The 22,737-nt window shown below is 35.8% G+C and overlaps 2 protein-coding genes across 5 annotated transcripts in view; one reads left to right on the forward strand and one right to left on the reverse strand.

The window, feature by feature from the left end:
- LOC129756789 (flightin) overlaps nt 1–203 on the reverse strand; it is a 32,381-nt gene extending 32,178 nt beyond the window's left edge. For 2 of the 3 annotated variants that reach the window (XM_055753800.1, XM_055753798.1), the window contains exon 1: nt 74–203. The gene's annotated coding sequence lies outside the window, so the exon portion shown is untranslated. Of the gene's footprint in view, nt 1–45 lie in introns of all 3 variants that reach the window. The other variant, XM_055753799.1, reaches the window with a different exon arrangement.
- Nucleotides 186–13,547, forward strand: LOC129756788 (U1 small nuclear ribonucleoprotein C). Of its 2 annotated transcripts, none has more exons than XM_055753797.1 (3): nt 186–194; nt 12,757–13,108; nt 13,189–13,547. In XM_055753797.1, the coding sequence occupies exons 2-3, from the start codon at nt 12,757–12,759 to the stop codon at nt 13,263–13,265; spliced, it is 429 nt and encodes a 142-aa protein (XP_055609772.1). In that variant the 5' UTR covers nt 186–194; the 3' UTR covers nt 13,266–13,547. The 2 variants fall into 2 exon arrangements, with proteins under 2 accessions (XP_055609772.1, XP_055609770.1); XM_055753795.1 differs by lacking the exon at nt 186–194 and adding an exon at nt 12,407–12,653.
- The last annotated feature ends 9,190 nt before the right edge of the window (nt 13,548–22,737 follow it).

Here is a 22,737-nt window from a genome sequence, read left to right on the forward strand (position 1 = left end):
ATCGATTTTTTTCAAGCAAATGCACTAAATCCCCGGGAAAATCACCTGGTTGCTAGTTAGCTAGTCGCCGTACCTGATCGAGAGCCGACTTGCTGATCCGGTGGAATGAACAAAGAGACTAACTTAATTTGCCCGAACCTGTTAGCAAATCGCCGAAATTGCGATCAGAATATTGGCGAACGGCGAAAGAGATAGTAAGTAGTAGCGAGCAGTCTTCGTCGCCTTCCTTGAGAGGTGGCGATAGTGAAAGGTGCTCCCGGATTTTCACCTGTGAACCCCAACGCTTTCCCCCGAAAATTTTCCTCAGCTTCATGTTGTTTCTTTATTTTCGCACCATTTCTTTCGCGTGACCGTTTCACTATCGAGTTGGGTGGCTTGATGAATGGCGAATTACTCGGCACACTAGGACGTTACACTTTGTTTTTTTTTTACTTACTTACTTACTTACTCACTTACTTACTTACTTACTTACTTACTTACTTACTTACTTACTTACTTACTTACTTACTTACTTACTTTCTTACTTACTTACTTACTTACTTAATTACTTACTAACTTACTTACTTACTTACTTACTTACTTTCTTACTTACTTACTTACTTACTTACTTTCTTACTTACTTACTTACTTACTTACTTACTTACTTTCTTACTTACTTACTTACTTACTAACTTACTTACTAACTTACTTACTTTCTTACTTATTTACTTACTTACTTACTTACTTACTTACTTACTTACTTACTTACTTACTTACTTACTTACTTACTTACTTACTTACTTACTTACTTACTTACTTACTTACTTACTTACTTACTTACTTACTTACTTACTTACTTACTTACTTACTTACTTACTTACTTACTTACTTACTTACTTACTTACTTACTTACTTACTTACTTACTTACTTACTTACTTACTTACTTACTTACTTACTTACTTACTTACTTACTTACTTACTTACTTACTTACTTACTTACTTACTTACTTACTTACTTACTTACTTAATTACTTACTAACTTACTTACTTACTTACTTACTTACTTTCTTACTTACTTACTTACTTACTTACTTTCTTACTTACTTACTTACTTACTTACTTACTTACTTACTTTCTTACTTACTTACTTACTTACTAACTTACTTACGAACTTACTTACTTTCTTACTTATTTACTTACTTACTTACTTACTTACTTACTTACTTACTTACTTACTTACTTACTTACTTACTTACTTACTTACTTACTTACTTACTTACTTACTTACTTACTTACTTACTTACTTACTTACTTACTTACTTACTTACTTACTTACTTACTTCATACTTACTTACTTACTTACTTACTTACTTACTTACTTACTTACTTTCTTACTGTCTTACTTACTTACTTACTTACTTACTTACTTACTTACTTACTTACTTACTTACTTACTTACTTACTTACTTACTTACTTACTTACTTACTTACTTACTTACTTACTTACTTACTTACTTACTTACTTACTTACTTACTTACTTACTCTTACTTACTTACTTACTGACCTTACTAACTTACTTACTTACTTACTTACTTACTTACTTACTTACTTACTTACTTACTTACTTACTTACTTACTTACTTACTTACTTACTTACTTACTTACTTACTTACTTACTTACTTACTTACTTACTTACTTACTTACTTACTTACTTACTTACTTACTTACTTACTTACTTACTTACTTACTTACTTACTTACTTACTTACTTACTTACTTACTTACTTACTTACTTACTTACTTACTTACTTACTTACTTACTTACTTACTTACTTACTTACTTACTTACTTACTTACTTACTTACTTACTTACTTACTTACTTACTTACTTACTTACTTACTTACTTACTTACTTACTTACTTACTTACTTACTTACTTACTTACTTACTTACTTACTTACTTACTTACTTACTTACTTACTTACTTACTTACTTACTTACTTACTTACTTACTTACTTACTTACTTACTTACTTACTTACTTACTTACTTACTTACTTACTTACTTACTTACTTACTTACTTACTTACTTACTTACTTACTTACTTACTTACTTACTTACTTACTTACTTACTTACTTACTTACTTACTTACTTACTTACTTACTTACTTACTTACTTACTTACTTACTTACTTACTTACTTACTTACTTACTTACTTACTTACTTACTTACTTACTTACTTACTTACTTACTTACTTACTTACTTACTTACTTACTTACTTACTTACTTACTTACTTACTTACTTACTTACTTACTTACTTACTTACTTACTTACTTACTTACTTACTTACTTACTTACTTACTTACTTACTTACTTACTTACTTACTTACTTACTTACTTACTTACTTACTTACTTACTTACTTACTTACTTACTTACTTACTTACTTACTTACTTACTTACTTACTTACTTACTTACTTACTTACTTACTTACTTACTTACTTACTTACTTACTTACTTACTTACTTACTTACTTACTTACTTACTTACTTACTTACTTACTTACTTACTTACTTACTTACTTACTTACTTACTTACTTACTTACTTACTTACTTACTTACTTACTTACTTACTTACTTACTTACTTACTTACTTACTTACTTACTTACTTACTTACTTACTTACTTACTTACTTACTTACTTACTTACTTACTTACTTACTTACTTACTTACTTACTTACTTACTTACTTACTTACTTACTTACTTACTTACTTACTTACTTACTTACTTACTTACTTACTTACTTACTTACTTACTTACTTACTTACTTACTTACTTACTTACTTACTTACTTACTTACTTACTTACTTACTTACTTACTTACTTACTTACTTACTTACTTACTTACTTACTTACTTACTTACTTACTTACTTACTTACTTACTTACTTACTTACTTACTTACTTACTTACTTACTTACTTACTTACTTACTTACTTACTTACTTACTTACTTACTTACTTACTTACTTACTTACTTACTTACTTACTTACTTACTTACTTACTTACTTACTTACTTACTTACTTACTTACTTACTTACTTTATTACTCACTAATTCCAATGCTGCAATATTTACAAAGCGATCATATTGTATTACCTCAATCTTGCTAGACTTGATGCACAGAAAATATCGATGAAAATACCAATTTTCGACAATTCCTAACTATGATCTACGTATGATTCAATAGAGATGAGAAAAAAAAATGCGTGAAATGCATCCATGCGGTGAAATCCTCTCGCTATTGATTGATTGATGCGACAGCAATACTGCTCGGAAAATCCTTCTTCGACTTGTTTTTTTTTTTTTTTTGGTTAAAATATTTCTTTTGTCGTTTTTTTGCAAGGATTCAGTTAGGATTAGTAATGTGTCATTCTTTTTCTTGTTAGCAAAAATAATTGCTACCCAGACATTCAGTAACAGATAGAACCTAGAAAAGCAACAGGTAACCGTAAAATAATAAATTGCCCTTTTCAAAATTTGGCACTTGTTTTGTTTTCTCAAAACATTCACCTGCCAATGGTGCTTGTTTCCTATTGTCCTTCCTCAACCATGTAGTTAATTCAAAACAACGAAACCACTTCCGTCAACCTTCTTGGGAGTTGGGTCCAATTTTTTGGGAAAATTGATAAACCATGTCATAAGAAATCGTTGATTCCTAGCCAGTTTTCCCTCATTATCATCGACGAACGGAGGATTTGCTCATTCACTCCCCAAGCTATCCGCTTCAACCTGCTACCGATTCATCAGGATAGAAGAGGACGGAAAACTTTGCATGGGTGACATAAGCGACTGAGCAATTTAAACTATCTGCTGGCACAGGCCATTATCGCCCCAGAAACATACTTTTGATTTCGGCTAAATACAGCCCAGACGAATCAAACGAGACACTCGGTAACTTCGGCAGATTTGAACTAATCAAAACCAAGAAGATATCGATCAAGCTAGGATTTTAAACCAGTACTTGGCATTAATTTTTGGTACTAATTAAAAAATTTCCAAAACATTTTTTTTTAATGTTTGACTGGAACATTTACATTTACATTTACATTTACATTTACATTTACATTTACATTTACATTTACATTTACATTTACATTTACATTTACATTTACATTTACATTTACATTTACATTTACATTTACATTTACATTTACATTTACATTTACATTTACATTTACATTTACATTTACATTTACATTTACATTTACATTTACATTTACATTTACATTTACATTTACATTTACATTTACATTTACATTTACATTTACACGAAATATTCTTTCTGAAACCAACATATGAATAGGTTTTGATGAATTACACAATGCTACAAAGTTTCCATTTTTCTGAGATGATAAGAATTTGAAAAGTTTTTAACCTGTGCAGTAATAACAAAAATACGTAAGATGATATCTTTACAAATTTTTAAAAACTGTGAAACTTTACTAATCATGCGTCATCATTAAAACATTATACCTTAAGTGAATGAAGTAAAATAAACGAAATCAGAACCAGATTTATCGTAAATTTGGATTTGATAGTTAATCAGTTGTCAATAATTGATTTCACTCAAAACTGAAAAATTTTACAAAACCATATAATTCAAATTAAATGTTATAGCCTAAATTTAGCAAAAGCTTAGAGTTGAAGATGCTGAAATCTTCCAAAACAATCATTAAAAAAGTAAGCACTAAACCGCTGTTACCCTGAGCTATCAATTAGATTCAATAAATAAATATTTGTAATAGTAAGTTTTTAGTAAATTTGCAAACTAGTTCAGAGTAAGGAACATAATTTCAAAAAAAAATATCATTGACTTACCGGAAATATTATTGATTTGAAACGTTAATTTTGATTTGTTTTGGAAATTTTCATTTATTTTAACAGTAAAATTTGTTATTTTTTATTTGTGTGATAATTATGAGTAATAAAATTATGTTAGAAATTGTTTTATCTTATTTATTGTGTATTTTTGGTGTTTTTATTATTTTTAGCTAAATTTGAATTTTGAAACCTCTCCCCCCATCGCACAAGCTTGAGAAAATAAAACACCATTTTTTAAAAAAAATCGAGAATTTGTGTATAAAAAGTAACATTGAAGCCTGAAAAAAATCTTATTTTTTTTTAAGAAAATTATTTTGAATAGATCTGTAGTAAATATTTTGGTGAAAAAACCTATCAATTTTTTTCAGTTAATTTTTAAAACGCAAAGTAATAAAAATGGTATTAATGATTAAAAAAATTCATCATGATTGTACTACAAAATTTATATTTTTTTTTTCAACACTTTTATCGCCACGTTCATTTTGAAAGTTTTACTTGCCGGGCCCGATGGAATTCTCGGAGCGTGAAAATTAATAGAGAGAAGTTCAATATTTAAAACGCGTGGCGAAACTGAGCGACTAAAATAGAAAATCAATGAAGAAGTACACCTCAAAGTACAAAATAGTGTTGAATTCATCAAAAATAGCCAACCGAAAACGAAGAAAACCTTTAAAATATGGGTTTTGTTTCAGAAACGTGATCCGAAAAAAATATAATTAAGATTAAGAATTTTAAAAAAGGAAACCGATTACAAAACAATTCTGCCAAAGTATCGCATTAGTTGCTTTCTTCAACATTGAATAGAATGCAGTCCAATCAAAGAAAAAGGTTAGCGCAGAGAATTGTTCCAGTAAATAAAGGATACAATTTCAATGCTTTATCGTTGCATATTTTTTCTGTTTGGCAGTAGTTTTACTCAACTCATTTAGCCAAATCAAAGGAACATAGAATGACAAGGGTGAGGTTATCTTATCGTTTTTTTAAAATAAAATCGATGTTTAGAATCGAATCTGTCTAACATTAATCTTTCTCAGCAATTCTCCTGCAAACATTTCTGTAGCTATATTCTTATGCTGTTTCGATATACGTTCCATATACATAAAGCTTAGTTCTTTTAGAAATGGGACACTTTCTTTTGCTCATAGCTCGTTTACTAGTAATCGGACATTCAAAATTTTGACAGCATTTTGTTGCCTGTAAAATGTACTATCCGACCTATTTTTTTCAAAATTTAAAATTTACGCGTTTTTGAGAAATTTACGATGCAAGAGAAAAAGGAAAATATAATTTTTCACAGTTTCATTCAAAATCCATCATTATCAAATTGATAGCCTACAAAACCGTTGATTATTCAAAGAAATACTGAGTGTGAGTGGTGGAAAAGTATGGAAATACTGTCAAAAATGTCCACAAAGTTGAAATCAACCATTTGAGTGAAGCATATGATCGGCAACTTCGGCTAAGGGTCATCAGGGAAGTCAAGTCTCATACCAGCATTTTTAATTTTGAATAAGCGGAAAACTAAGTGCAGGTCGCTGAGATATCCAAAAAAAAATTTCTCCGATAAGCTGAATGTGTTGCCATGTTATGAGTCATTCAAACCTAACCTCAAACAAAAATTTTTTGCTAGATCCACAGCTCGTAAGCTGTATATCTGGTTCCCAGGATATGGGACAGATGATTTCTGATGAACGACAAAACTTATGAAAAACCCTTTTTAAACAAATTCCAGCGTTTGAATCCTATACCACGTCTGCTCGTTGCAAGGTCCCGAGTATATTGAAGTATGTTTTTGCTGGTTATTTTGTATAAAATATAATGATTTGCCAGAATTCTGCTCCTGTGGAAAAAAACAACAATTTTCAAAACGAAAACTATGATTTTCACTCTTTTCAAAAGCCTTAAAAGAGTAATCTTTTATGTACCCTTCGCAACCTACGATCTATACTAACCAATTATACATTAAGTTCAATCTGCTCATGGTTTTACTTCGTTATTGCCAGATTTTGCCAGCAGAAATTCCATTAAAAACGCTCAAAAAGTGGCTCAAAAATAATCAAATTTGTTAATTTCGAAACAGCTGTATCCACTAAAGTGGCCTCAGTTTCTTTTGAAAGAGAAGTATTGGTCCGAAAAGTATCAGAAATTGAAAGAGGGGGATGTAGCCACCTAAAATACAGATTTGACGAAGTATTAATTTGAAAACCTAATCATTATCATGACTGAAAAAAGTGTGCGCTGGCCGAAGGGAGGTACCAAGAATTAAATAGAATTTATTCTTACAAAAAAACGATAAATATTTTTTTTCAAATTTTTTCATGAATTATTATAAGATTACCTTCATTTCCTTCATAGAAAGTATTTAGATCAAACGAAAGGTTTTTGAGATAGACGCATTCGTAACTGTCCCATTTCTAAAAGAACTAAGCTTTAATATAATGATAGTATGAAAGTTGAAAAAACAGCATTAAGCTACCAAATTGGAGGCAATATAGATTTCATTTCTTTCTAAAGCGACGAAAACTACACCAATTGTACGTTATTCGACACGTTATTCGTACCTACCGGAAGAATGCAAGAGAGTGCAAGATTTTTTGTCTCATAGCCTTAAAATCGTTGCCAAAGAAAATAGTTTCCAGTTCTCTCATTGGTCCATATTACTCAATTACAGAGAGAACATGGCGGTGATTTTCTCACTTCACAGCAAGAAAAATTCGTGTAGTTTTAGATCGAAAACGATGCACGAAAATGGACCATTGTTTTCGATCTAAATTTCTATTGAGGCGTGTAAATTTAGATCGAAAACGATGTACGATAATGGATCGGCTTATCGTCGTGTAAAAATACACAACGATGTAAAACTTTTGAATTTGTGTTCAAGATAATTTAGTTTTGATTGAATATTCAGGTTTTGGATGTCATGAGGCCATTCAAAACAATGAACACTTTTATGAAACATTTATTTTCATTAAACAGCTTGAGGATACATTTATAAAAATTCACTAACAATCACCGGACAGCGCCAGGCTGGAACATTGTTGAACTTGAAGATGACCATCCTGGTGATACTTTACTGGTCAGCGTCACCTGTATGAAATTGTTTAGGGTTTCATTCCGGACAATCATTCTGGATTTTGGACACTACAAACAAAGAAAAGCCAATCATTTTCCACATCTTTGGTTAATTTTATGAAATTTCATTTCTGAACGATAGGATTCCGTGTGTTTTGCTTTCCTGGGATTCGATTTTCTCTAGCTTCTGCATTCATTAACGCGAACTGCTACTACTTTCTTGGCTGTTCGAACAATAACAACACCATTCTGAGTCAAAATGCTGCGGAAACAGTTGTTCTGTCATATTTTTTAATTGCTTTGGATGTATTTTTAGATGAAAACTTTATTTTTCGATCAGGAAATGTGGCTGGTAAACGGTGGATAATGTGCAACACGAGACCCCATAGTGGTCATATCACCTCTTATTCACAACTCCTATCTCTACCTCCCCGTGGTGCCGGCTGGGGTGCGAGTAACCTAAGCGGAGATCGGGTACCCAACCCCGGTGGATGCTTTGGTCGCATGCAGACTGAGAAGGGTGCCGCACGCGTCTGTTCCCCAGGTCAGGGGCGGCGTGCAACAACAACCGAGCGTCTGTTCTCCAGGTCAGGGGCGGCTCAAACAGCGTCTGTCTTGCAGCAAGCGGCTGAATTTATGAAATGCGGCTCCCGCCAGCTAAGTCCAAGATGGCAGCCCCATCGCGGGATAGGGACTTTAGGCTAACAACCTACTGCTCCTGATATCTTGTATTGTTACAGAAACTGAGAGAAGAAATAACCGATTTGGAACTTTGGCAACGACTTTTAGCATGAAAACACGGACTAGAATTGGAACTTGGAATGTTTTGACCCTTGCCCAGCCAGGAAAGCTGGCTCAACTTGCTAGAGAAGCTAGCCGCCTCAAGCTAGAGATATTGGGACTGAGCGAAGTCCGTTGGCCTAACACTGGAGAACACAAGACACAGTCCGGGCAAGTACTGCTTTACTCTGGCATACGAGGAGAACATGCTACTCGGGAACGAGGAGTTGGTTTTCTGTTAAGCCCGCAGGCCCATGCGGCCCTCATAAGATGGGAACCGATAAACGAAAGAATAATCGTAGCCAGATTCAGAACACGGGTTAGAAACCTTACAATGGTCCAGTGTTATGCGCCAACTGACGTTGCCGATTTGCAGGAGAAAGAGCAGTTTTACAGTCAATTGAACAGCGTGGTCGAGAGAATTCCGAAGGGTGACATTCAAATCCACTTAGGCGACTTCAACGCAAAGATTGGCTCCGATAATCAGGACCTTGAGCGCATCATGAGGCGCCATGGCCTAGGACAGATGAGCGAAAACGGAGAGCTGTTTGTAGAATTTTGTGGCAACAACAACATGGTGATCGGTGGATCGCTCTTTCCCCATCGACCAGCACATAAGGTCACATGGGTATCCCGAGATGGCCGAACAGAAAATCAAATTGACCACATCTGCATCAGCCGAAAATGGAGAAGGAGCCTTCTTGATGTCCGCAACAAGCGAAGCGCAGACATTGCATCTGACCATCATCTCGTCCTTGGCGAGATACGACTGAGAGTTGCGCGTGTCCAACGGCGCGAGGAGAAAGTCGGGTGTCGATACGACGTCCGCCGGTTGGAGAATCCAGAGGTGAAAAGGGCATACGTTGAACAGCTAGAATCCCGAGCCTCGGAGCTGCCGACAGACGGAACAGTCGAAGAACAGTGGTGTGGAATCAAGAATGCCTTTATAACGACGAGCCATGGTACTCTCGGTAAAGTTTGTGGGAGACGGAGTGAGTGGATGTCGGATGAAACCTGGAGGATGATCGATGATCGGAGAAAGGCGAAAGTCGGAATTGAGCAGGCATGTACCGGGTCAGCCAAAGCAGCCGCCCGCTTACGATATGCGGAGCTGGAAAAGGCAGTTAAACGAGCTTGTAGACGAGACAAGAGAGCCTGGACAAACTCCCTAGCCGAAGAGGGAGAAAGAGCCGCCGCCATTGGAGATATCCGATTATTATATGATATTTCTCGCCGCCTTAGTGGTGCAAGGACTAATGCAAGAATGCCGCTGAAAAACCGAGCAGGTCAGCTGCTGACAGATCGAACAGATCAGCTCAAGCGTTGGACTGAGCATTTTGATCAACTTTTCCGAGTTACAAATAGCAATGGCCAACAGAACCCGCAGCTCGAGGCGCCCACAGTAAGTCGCATTAATGGCGTCAACTCGGAAGCGCCCTCGCTGGCTGAAATAGAAGCGGCAATCAAGGACATGAAATCCAACAAAGCACCTGGAATCGATTGCATTCCTGCTGAAATGCTCAAAGCCGACCCTGCCTTGTCAGCACAAATGTTGCACCGTCTTTTCGTTGACATCTGGGATACTGCAACATTCCCGGCCGACTGGATGCAGGGTATCCTCGTAAAGGTACCAAAGAAAGGAGACCTAACAGAGTGCGGTAACTGGCGTGGCATAACTTTGATCTGTACAACCCTCAAAGTACTCTGCAAAGTGATCCTGAACAGGATCCAGGAGAAAATCGACGCTACACTCCGACGGCAACAAGCTGGATTCCGATCCGGACGATCATGTGTGGACCACATCACAACGCTACGAATAATACTGGAACAAATCAACGAATTCCAGGACTCTCTTCTGCTGGTGTTCGTTGATTTCGAAAAAGCATTTGACCGACTGAACCACGAAAACATCTGGGCTGCTCTTAGACGAAGAGGGGTCCCAGAGAAACTAGTCCATCTCATCGAAGCACAGTACGAGGCATTTTCGTGCAAGGTCTTGCACGACGGTGTCTTGTCCGAGCCAATCCCGGTAACTGCTGGAGTGAGACAAGGATGTATTTTATCACCGCTACTTTTTCTCATCGTAATGGATGAGATCTTGACTGGATCGATTGACTGTAGACCAAACCGAGGATTGCCGTGGAATCCTTCAACCATGGAGCAACTGAACGACCTTGACCTGGCAGACGATATTGTTTTGCTCGCCCAAACACAACAAGACATGCAGAGCAAACTCGATGACCTCACCGAAAGCTCCAAGGCAGCAGGTCTCAAAATCAATGTCGGAAAGACCAAGTCGATGGAGATCAATACAGGAAATCGTTCCAATTTCGTGGTAGCTGGACAACAGGTTGAGACAGTGGAGTGCTTCCAGTATCTTGGTAGCTAGATTACGCCTGATGGTGGTACCAAGAAGGACATCGAAACCCGGATCAGAAAAGCTCGATTTGCGTTTGCGAGTCTCCGAAACATCTGGCGGTCACGCCAGATCTCTCTACGAACTAAGATCCGAATCTTCAACTCAAACGTCAAATCCGTATTGCTGTACGGGTGTGAAACTTGGTGCACATATGCGGTGACGACGCTAAAACTGCAAGTTTTTGTGAATCGCTGCCAGCGGAACATCATCCGCGCTTGGTGGCCTGGCAACTGGATCTCAAACGTTGAACTTCATCGCCGGTGTCATCAAAAGGCGCTAGAAATCGAGATTCGAGAACGTAAGTGGAGATGGATTGGGCAAACGCTGCGAAGAGATGAAAACGAGATTTGCAGAGAGGCGCTTGACTGGAATCCAGATGGGCATCGAAGAAGAGACAGGCCCAAAAGCACGTGGCGCCGTAGTCTAGCCGCTGAAATCCGCACGTTGACGAGAACCTTGGCTGGCAGCAAGTGAAGACGCTGGCTCCGGATCGCCAGCAGTGGAGATCTTTTATCTCAGCCCTATGCGCCGGTCAATCGGCGCTGGACCCTTAGGTAGGTAGGTAGGAAATGTAAAGTTAGACTAAATTAACTTAGTTTTATGCTAAGCATTTAAAAATGAATTAAAAAGAGCGTAAAATTACATCTTTTCTCAATTACACTCCAAAAAAATAGATCGCACTCATTTTAGATTCCGTATACTTTTAGAAATTTTTTTGCTGTGTTGAAGCGCGTACGCGAGCAAAATCATTTCTAAATTGAAAAAAAAACATGGCAGACTTTCCTTGATATCCAATTTTAATTGACTTCAGACGACATTATATACGATCTAATCGCAATGGCTACAAAACCTTCGTTTTGCTAAAATCAAGCAAAATGAACTTTCTAATAAAAACCTAGTAAATTTAACTTTTTGCTAACTCAACAGTAAAAAAATATTTTTGCTAATAGAAAGTAACAGCGAAATTTGGTACAGGTACACTAGGTACACTTTGTGCTAAAAAACACCCGAGACTCATCTGTTCCTACGGCAGCGCCATTATGTGTTCAAAAGTTTCGTTTGCTTTCTTCGTCTTGCAAACTAACCAACACATGAACATGCTTCGAATTATGATTTGATTATACCTGTACAGTTTTGTGATGATTGGAAGGTAAACTGAAAGCCGTTTATTACATTTACCAAACATTAACGCTACCTTGAACACATTTTTAAATACACGAATATGATATATTTACAATTAGTTCAATTTTCAGTTAGTGTTGTTATAGAGTAGTATTACCTGATCAAAAAAAAAAAGGAAAAAGAAGTAAAACATACATTTTTCATGTAGATGTTGTTGGATCTAAGGTGTATATTTGTGTTTATTTTAAATTTCATAACGAGTTTTATACCAAGCAACATTCATCGCATTCCCTTAACATTGAATGAGTAAAATTTGCTTGCCATGTGAACTCGAAACGAAGAATAAGGTTACATAACCAAAAATTGAGCTATTTCAATTTAATGTTTAATTGGTAAACAAAAAAACCTTCAGTGCGGACGAACGACTTCATTTTTAGCCACAACAAACTCTATCACAAATTAAATTCTTTATAACCCCTTGCAACACATATAAAGATGCCGAAATACTACTGTGATTATTGCGATACGCATCTTACGCACGATTCTCCCAGCGTCCGAAAAACTCACTGCACCGGCCGAAAACACAAGGACAACGTTAAATTTTACTACCAAAAGTTGATGGAAGAACAGGCCCAACATTTAATCGATGCCACTACGGCAGCCTTCAAGGCCGGCAAAATTGCACAGAATCCGTTCGCTGTTGGGCCACCAAGGCCGAATATCGCAATTCCCCCGCCAACGATGGGAATGCCACCAAGACCTGGAATGATTCCTGGTATGCCAGCTGGAGCTCCACCCCTTATAATGGGTCACATGGGAATGCGTCCACCGATGATGATGCCAATGGGTAAACTTGTTTGCTAGTGCTACAATTATTTTAGAGAATTAATAACATATTTTGTTTTTTTTTTTTTAATTTAAAATTAGGAATGCCACCGATGGGAATGGGTATGCGACCACCAATGATGAGCGGACCCCCTCCTCAAATGAATCCGAAGGCGTGAAAGCTCTGTGGAAAAAATCTTCAACATTTTGAATTCATTTGTACCGTAAAATTTAATTAATTTAATTTAATACTTTAATACATTTAAAGGTAATGTAATTCATTGCACTGTTAACTATCGAGAAATCTTTCAAATATGCTGTAACAGTTACAGGTCGAACAATAGAATAGGACCACAGCTCAATCCAAAACAGAAAGTGACAAAACTTTGAGAAAAAAATTTCCATTTAAGTGCATCAAACCATTTACAAATTGTAAATTCCATTCTTAGAAGAAATTAAAATCATCCGTAGTAAAAACAATTGTCCATTATTTAAAAATGCGTTTTAAGCATACTTACTGACTAAAATAACGCGACATAAAATAGGACCGCTTTTCATGGTAAAAAAAAATTAAAAAAAGGAAATTAATACCGTGATCGATTTGCGGGGTTAGTACTTGGTGGTATAACCCTTATTACGCATCACTTCTCGCACCCGGTCCGACATCGACTCCACCAGCTTTTGGCACGATTCTCACCGGGATAGCGTACCACACCACCTGGATTCTCTCCCACAGCTGCTGCTTGATTTTTCGGTGTACACCTTACGTTTAACTATTTACCATAGGTTCTCTATGGGATTGAGATCAGGGGACTGTGCTGGCCACTCCATAACGTCTACCTTGTTATCCTGGAACCACTTTTTAACCGTTTTAGCGGTATGTTTGGGGTCGTTGTCTTGCTGGAACTGCCACTTTAGGGGCATCTCCCACTCAGCGTGTGGCAGCATTACTTCCCGAATTATCTGGACGTAGAGATAATCCGGTCGATCCAGTACAAGGGACCCACCCCGTACCAAGAAAAGCACCACCACAACATGATGCTACCTCCTCCATGTTTGTATGTTTATTTGTATACTGGGGCATAAATATACACACAGCCGAGTGGGCGATGGACCCAACTATTTCCGTTCACTTTGGTCTAATCCGACCACAACAGCAGATTTCTCCTTAGTTTCTCCTTTTCCGGACCGACCCAATCGAAGTGGTCCTTGGCATACTTCGCACCTTCCGGGGACTTTTTCCTCCTAGTCCCTTCTCCGCCAACCGGCGCTGAACCGTCCGGGAACTCACAGATAAGTTCATCTCGTCTCTGATCTGCTTGGACGCTTTGAGAGGGTCTTTTTGCGAGGCCCGCTTGATTGCCGAATCGTCCCTCGGCGGTGGCCGGTCAGTTTCCGTTTGCCGGTGCTGTGAAACGCGTTGAAAACGAAAGTTTTCGACCTTCCTAAGTAGTCGGCAATCTCGCGTTGGCTTTTGCCAGCCTTGTACAGATTCCGGATGATCGCTCGCTGGACCTCCGTGCAGTGCTGTGCCCCACCCATCGTTTTTTCGCTGAAAACAGAGTAGGAGGAAGGAAATCTTTAATTTTTGTTTGTTTTCATGATTTACATGATTAATTTTATGGGAAATACTTACCAGGACACGAAAATGGACAAACAACACCGAAAACAACACCTTTTCTTCAAATCTAGAGCGCTGAAAATGCCGAAACAATCGAACCGATGAGCTGCATGGTCTTATTTTATGACGCGACTTTTTCCACCCTCTGACAACTTCCTGGTCGAGTAGAACAAACGGGTTGCTTTGATTGCAACAAACGTGCAGTATACAAAGTTGGCATACTACAATAAGTGCTTGCCGCTAGGTGTCGTAAATTATTATATTTGAATTGGCAGTTCAAAAGTGATCTGAATATTTTGCATTAGAGTGGTCCTATTCTATTGTCCGACACTCTATGTTTAATCTCCCATGTATTCAGTAAGGATTATTTGCACTAAAGTGAAAACGAAGCGATACTCTTATTTCCAGAGTCCCGATAGGATTTTTAACAGATGCAAAATTTCGCCGTTAATACATATTGAGAGCAAGTTCACTGGTGTTGGGAAAAAGTGGTAGAAATGTTGACATTTTGAAAATTTTGACATGCAAAAATGTTCTCAAGATCTTTGGGCGTTGTATTTTTTAACAGCACTGTTTCTATTTCAGCCGTATGTGATAGAAATATTGCTATTTTTGCATCACAGCATGCGAAACTACAACATGTGTTGCTAAAAACCTTGAAGGCTACAGATCTTGAAATTGTTTTTGCATGGTGAAATTTTCAAAATGTGCTGAAAGTGACAATATTTCTACTACTTTTTCCCAACACCAGTTAACTTGCTCTTAGTATATGCATATCAAGCGAGAAGACTGAAGTCATTCCTGAAAAATCCCTTTTTAGGTTATCATTAGATCACTGTCTCTGAGTTGTTTGCTTTGCTTGTACTTGCTTTGATGGATTGATAAATCCGCGACAAAATATGCATTTTGTTTGCATGCTCTTATGTGTGTCGTTGAAATCAAAATGTGAACTAGCGAAAACTACAGATTTTGATTGTCAGACAATTCTAGCACGGAATAGTTTGATTTCCGTGCTTGAATTTTCTGACTGTCAGAAGCCATCCAACTTTTGATAGTTTCTATGGGTTTTACTTGAGACAAGAGAAAAAATTATTGTCAAGTCATTTTAGAGGTTGTGCTAAACGAAAAAAATGCTACACAAAAACACACGACGTCTTACAGGGCACAAAACTTAGCGATTTTTCTAAAGGAAAAGGGATTCCAATTGTGTTCAGAGGCAAATAGTTGGTGGTTTTTTGTCGCATCGAAAGACAAGGCGAGTAGTTCCAAAATATTCCTGACCGGACCTACATTCATCTTTGGGTCGGACGTTTAATTGCGACCGCAAGGTATGAAACTCAATCTTAACATGATCTACTGAAGGGGAAATTGCCGCCTTTTTATCAACTTTTTCCTCCTCGAACGCTACGAGTTTTTGTTGTTGCTATCCCGAGGTTTTCTGAATATTCGTCCTAGCAAAATCATCGCTTACTTGGATGGTTTTAAATTTGCCGTTCATTGCCTCGGCACCCGTTTTTGGAAGACGAGTGTATTTTCTTCCTGGTGTAGCAGAAAAACGGCTTGCAGTTTTAATATTAATTTTAAACAATAAATGAAAACAAACCCTTGATAAACTCTTTTATTCAATAATTCAAAGTCCTGAGAAGGACTGTTAGTGACGTAATTCTACGTCAAAACGAGGATAAACATTAAAATAAGTATTAAATAAATTGACAGTACGTGGTGCAACTATATACCTAAGTTTTTTAGAAAACTCGTCGTTCAATTCTTTGTAGAAAAAAAATTGTCTGGATTTCTTTCTGAACCCAACATGGGCTGCAACATGGGCAGGAGCCCGAATAAGTAAGCGAGCATTGGTTGGGCTGGGCTAAGCAGCAGTGGGTACTGGGAGTCTGGCTGAGCTAGGTAGCAGCAACACGGCTCTTCTGAGGAAAGGCCTAAAGCAGCAGCAACAGGAAAGAAGTCGGCTTGAAGCGGCGATCTTCACTATGTGACGACTAAATGACAAATGAAACTGGAACGGCGCATCCATAGCTCTTTTATAACTTCGGATCTAGTGCCGTTTCGGTTTTTTTTGCTCACATAGCCGACCCAAAATGATGTACGAAAAAGATGTCTCTTAAAGAGGCGTTTTTCATGACGCGAGATCCGTTCGCGAATTTTTCTTTGCTCCCCTATAGTGTTGCCTTAAGACGTAATTCTACGTCAATAAAAATTCGCTTCAAGTAAACGAACTGCAATCCATCTTATATGTTCTGCAACTTCTTTACTTATGATTGTAGCTCTCTGGAGCCACTTTTTAAATTAATGTTTTATAATCAGTGTCTTTCAATCGATACCGAAGATTTTTTTAATTTTTAACATTGATAGGTTTTCAGAAGTCATGTTTATTATCAAGATTAACTTTGTTGAGACCAAAAAAAAATTTAAAAGCATCCGACATTTTCAAACAAAAAGACTCGACAAGACAAATGATTATGTTCTCTTATTGCTTTTTCATGGCTTACAGCCAAAGGGGAAGAATTATACCATCCGAACTTTAGTAAAGGAACACATACTAGACAGGTTTGTTTCAATAAGACATATTGTAAGCAGCACTACAGCAGCAATTTAATTTAAAAAAAATCAGAATTAAAATTAAAAATTTTACAAAATTCAAATGTGATAAAAACATTTCAAGCTAAACATTTAGATTGATTTGCAATAGCTCGTTTTTACTGATCATCATATCCTATAAGGCCTTTTATGAGGCATCACGTAAGGTTAAATATTTTTATGTATTTATTTATCAATCAAAATTCCAAACACAGCTGTTAGAAGTTTCCCGATTGCGAACAAAAAATCTTTCTAACGCTACGCGCTTCCGAGCGAAATCCGCAGCTGTCTCTAATCACTCAGAAAAACCAAGCACACGGACACCGGCATAATTTTCGAGAGAGTCCATTAGGCACCTTTTCCGAACGTCATCCGGACGCTAGGTGAAAATCTCTTTACGATTATGGCTAAAATATGTATATTGGGATGCATGTTTGGAAAATTATTCAGCATGCAGTTGGTCTTTGGAATTTTTGGCTTTAAATTTATGATCTAACCTTGACCTATACATTAAACTGAGATGAACTTTGATAAATAAATTTTTTTATTCCATATTGAGTAGAAAACCAAGTAAAACAATTGAATTATAGTGATAAAATTGATTAAGTTTAACAAATAATAATAATAATAATAATAATATTTGTTACTAAATATCTCTAAAGGTTTGGTTATCTAGCCTTTTCAATTTCCCGAAACAAATCCAGCGTTTCACAAAAAATGCAATATTTTACTTAATACTTGGGAAAGGTAGGTTTCCTATATTTAGCTCAAGAGTATCCTGTTGTTAATTTTTATGATTTCGTCACCCTTGTTTTAAACCGCATCTCTCAGATGAAAACAAATCACGTTGGATTTTTTACAACAAAGTCTCGCTCCTATTTGCTTTCAACAAAACAGCAACAAGTTAACATCGAACCGAATTATCAGATTTTAGTTTCACGTGTTGATGTTCGAGTAGACTTTTTTTTCTGTCTTCCGGTACATCTTCACCAAAGTCAGTTGGTTATAGACATAAGAAGGAAAAAAGCATGCTGTCATCGTCGATGGATACCTATTGGTTTTTGAGATAGTATAAACATCATCTCATTTCTCAGCTGTCAGGTTTTGTGAAGAACAAAGGAATAAGATTTTTTTTTAATTTTCACTTTCACGTGCACATATACCTAATTTTTTTGAGGAGTTGGACTCATGGTTTTTCCAACTGCTAATAACATTTTCATACGTCAAATTTCTTTAACCAAATCGTAATTTAAAATCTCTTGAATCCAATAAGAAAATTTGAAACTGGAGGGGGCATAAGCCATGAAAATTATCATGAGGACTACAAATAAATCTATAATCAATCTATTCAAAATCTAACTACATAAAAACTACTGATGGTAGATATCAAATCTCCAATCTTGACCATTGACTGAAAAATGATGCAGCTAGAATAAAACTCGAAACATTTTCACCCTTACACAGCAACGTCGAAAGAAATTCGCCTACCGATATGCAATTTCAGAAAATTTGCTTCGAAAAGCGCTGGACGACAACCGTAAACCGTTTCGAGAACCGTTTCATCGCTTTGAAAAAAAATACAGTATAGCTCATTTTAATGATTCATAAATAACGTTCCGCTTAGATAATGTTTAACTTCAAGGTTCAGGAAATTTCTGCATACTTGGGTATCTGAACTGAAAATTCTTACTCTCTGGAGCCACCAAAAATGTGAAAGATGTGAAATGTGAAGATTTCTCTTAATATTCGATAGAATTGATGTCGATAGCTGGGTTCGAATTATGCACAAACATCCTCAATTTGTAAATAATTATTGTTGATAACCTTCTGACAAGTTGACAGTTCAGTCGATTATTGTGTGCCAATTAGGAAAGGGCACATCACCAAAGTTGGTGCGAATCAGGAAAATTCATGTATTCCGAATAAATAAAAAAAATATTCCAACCAAACTTTTAATTTTTATTTTATATTCTACCAATGAATGTTTTGTAATGGACACATTTCTATGAAACTGATGAAAATTTAGCGATAATATAATTGTGATTAACGTTCTGAAATATGTATATGTACAGCAGGTTATAGGAATCACTTGAAGATTGTTTAAAAATCGTTGTATTTTCATTCATTGTTCCGAAAACTCCCAATTATCAATTATTTCGATCAGTCCTAGAGTGTATAACCTAATGGAGGTCAGAGAAATTAATTTCTTATTGATTTGCTTAGAATTCAATTTAAAAAAAAAACAAACTCACTTTATTCAAAACAAAGCTAGAAATATTTAATTCGATTTTTTTTTATTATTAAATGAATTAAACGAAAACATATTTCAATGCGATAAAAACGAAGATTTTTGATTTAATAGAACCAGAAAACCATAAAAAAGACTAGCACACGGGGTTTGAATGGAAACTGTCAAGTTGTCAGGATGTTGATTGTGGCTCTCTGGAACCACCGGAAGTTAAAGAAAAAAAGACATTTTTACTAAACTTCATTTAATGTTTCTTTTTTTTCCACAAACTCAAAACTTTGTCACCTCTTTGGGTTTGATCGTTTAGATTTGAAATTTGTCAATTAACTTTCTGCCAAACAAGTAGAAAAAATGATCCTTTAATACTAAAGAATACACACAACCGTTTTTTCTGATGTGGAGAAATGGTAAAGTACATTTTTAATATAAACGTTATGAATTTTGGATCGTCGTTTATATTAAACACTATGATTGTAAATATTGAAAACAGTTCAATTTATACACATGGAATTTGTTTCAAATCATTTATTTATTTATTTATTTATTTATTGTCTTCGAGAACAAATGTTTCGCACAGACTAATTATAATGATAGTTGCCTTAATCTATTTTTGTACACCTGTTTTGAGATTCCAAAATCGAAGATGCTAGCACATTGATTGAAGTAGCGGTTGCACGTGTCCAAAGGGTTGTAGAAACCATAAATAGTCCGATGACCGGGAATCCAGAGGAACTGCTGATGCCGGAGTGACCGTGTAGGGGCGGACAAACTAACATTTTGTAGGAGTTCGATATTGTCGATGTTCCCGCTCAATATGTCGAATGTGAACAAACACTGTAAAAATTTTCTTCTCCGGGCAAGCGTATCCAAATATATAAGGTTGCAGCGATGTTCGTATGGAGTAGTGATATCAGGATTCCATCTAAGTTTCCGAAGAGCAAAGCGGATAAAGGCTCGTTGAACACCTTCAATGGATTGACTTAGTGTCGATTGGTACGGGGCCCAAACAGGAGCTGCGTACTCCAGAATGCTTCTGACAATCGAGCAATACAGCGTTTTGTGGGTGTATACATCGTTGAAATGAGTTGTATTTCGACGAAGGAAACCAAGCATTGCATAAGCCTTTGCAGTTATGGTAGTAATGTGCGTGTGGAATCTCAACCGACTATCAAATGTAACTCCCAGGTCCTTGATTGTTTCAATCCTTTCGAGGGAATGGTTGCTCATAGAGTATTCATAACGAAGTAAGTTGCGTGATCTTGAAAAACTCACTATTTTACATTTTTCAACATTCACCAGCATACCGTTTGTCATGCACCATCTCGTAACAGCGTTCAGATCATTCTGTAGTAAAATATAGTCTAGCGGTGACGTAATTGACCGAAAAAGTTTCAAATCATCTGCGTAGAATAGTTTGTATGAAGTCATTAGATCGCACAAATCGTTCACGAAAAGAATAAATAGTAACGGTCCAAGATGACTGCCTTGTGGTACACCAGACGGTATTTCGAAATTCGAAGAGCAGTAGGAGTTCACTCTGACATAAGCTGTGCGGGAGTTCAAGTACGACGCAAACATTTAATTAGACTGAACTTAATTTTTTTTTTTAGAATTTATTTTATTATTTTAGTATATATCGAAGACAAAAAACATAGCATCCTTAGCCTATAAAAATAAAAAATAAAGTACAACATACTTCATCACAAAGTTTTTTTTTTGCTCTCGAAGCTTCAAACAGTACGAGGTAGGGGAGAGGTGGTCTAAATGCAAATAGTAAGGAGATTACTTTTTTCTCGAATATTCCAATATAGATGTCTGAAAGCTATATGCACGTGAGCAGACATCTGTTTTCTATACAGCTGAAATTTTGGAAAAAAATTTAGATTTTTTACTTTGTTTTACATAAAACACAGTTAAGGATGGCATTCCACGGAAAAAAAATTCGTTCAAGTTATGTTTTTTTTATCTAATGAGTATCTAGCTCTTCAATTTTCACTGTAAGATTATGATGTGAGCTAAGATTTAAGGTTTCAATGAAAAAAGCATGAATTTTAAATGGTTAACCTATTTTTTCTTAATAGAGGCTTTTAACCTGCCTTATAACGGCATTCAAAACTCGTCCCTCATTTCAACATCTTGTCATTCACAACTTTGCTAAAAGTTTTATTTTGATAAATTTTTGATTTCCAACTGAATTAGAAAGAAAAACCACAAACATTGATGTTTTTATATTCTGTACACATGACTTTGGAAGCTAAATTTATTACATCAAAATGATGCAAAAAGTTGTTCGAATTTTTATTTTTTTTTTTATTGAAAATTATTTTTCCCTAAAAAATTTTTATGTCATGTGATCAAAGCGTATTTTTCTTAAACTATCAACCATTTAATCAATCGACTATATGCGCATATTAAACGATAAGCACATATAGGAATACTGCGCTCCAATCTTTAAAAAATCAATATGAGGCATTTTAAATAATGACTTTGACAAACGATTACCAAAAAAATCCTAAAACTTAATCGTTTACCGCTGGAATGAGTCTGAGCATTTAAGGTTATTGTTGTTAAATATTTTTACATCAATCCTAGTATTATAGAATCATTTTTTAGATTTTTAGGAATTTGAGGTTAGAAAACATAACATTTTTTTATGGTACCTTGCTCTAACCGGATCATTCACTTTTTTTTAATCGGAATTTAGATTTAATATTGTTTATTCGATTGCATGAAAATTTATTTAAAATTATTGTTAGGTACCCCGAACGTGCTATGTCTTAAATAATGTTTTTTTTATAATCGTTTATGACATTTCATCTATTGTTTTGTACAAATTGTGCTTTCCCAAAGCAGTTATAAAGTCTTACTTAAAAAGTGCTTGGCTCTGAAGTATGGCTGTTACATTTTGAATATTTTCAAGCGTCGAAATCGCTATCTGAAGAAGATAGTAAGTTATTATTCTTGAAAAATACGTGTCAATTTCTCAAACGTAAGATCTTACTAGGGGGAGAGGGGGGGAATTGGAAAATCTTACTTTTTCTTACCAGGGGGGGGAGGGAGTGTATAAAATTTCCAGAATCGTGCATACGTAATTAGTGAACGGCCCCTAACATAAAGTTATTATGACTACAACTCTTTCCAGAATATGCGTGATTCAAAATTAAACAAGGGAGTTGCAAACAGAATC

This window comes from Uranotaenia lowii, chromosome 3, assembly GCF_029784155.1.
Source record: "Uranotaenia lowii strain MFRU-FL chromosome 3, ASM2978415v1, whole genome shotgun sequence".
Classification (NCBI taxonomy): Eukaryota; Metazoa; Arthropoda; class Insecta; order Diptera; family Culicidae; genus Uranotaenia; species Uranotaenia lowii.

Coding starts and splice junctions, on each gene's coding strand:
- LOC129756788 (XM_055753797.1), top strand. CDS start 12,757: ATGCCGAAATACTACTGTGATTATTGCGATACGCATCTTACGCACGAT. Junction 13,109..13,188: donor ACCGATGATGATGCCAATGG/GTAAACTTGTTT, acceptor ATTTAAAATTAG/GAATGCCACCGATGGGAATG.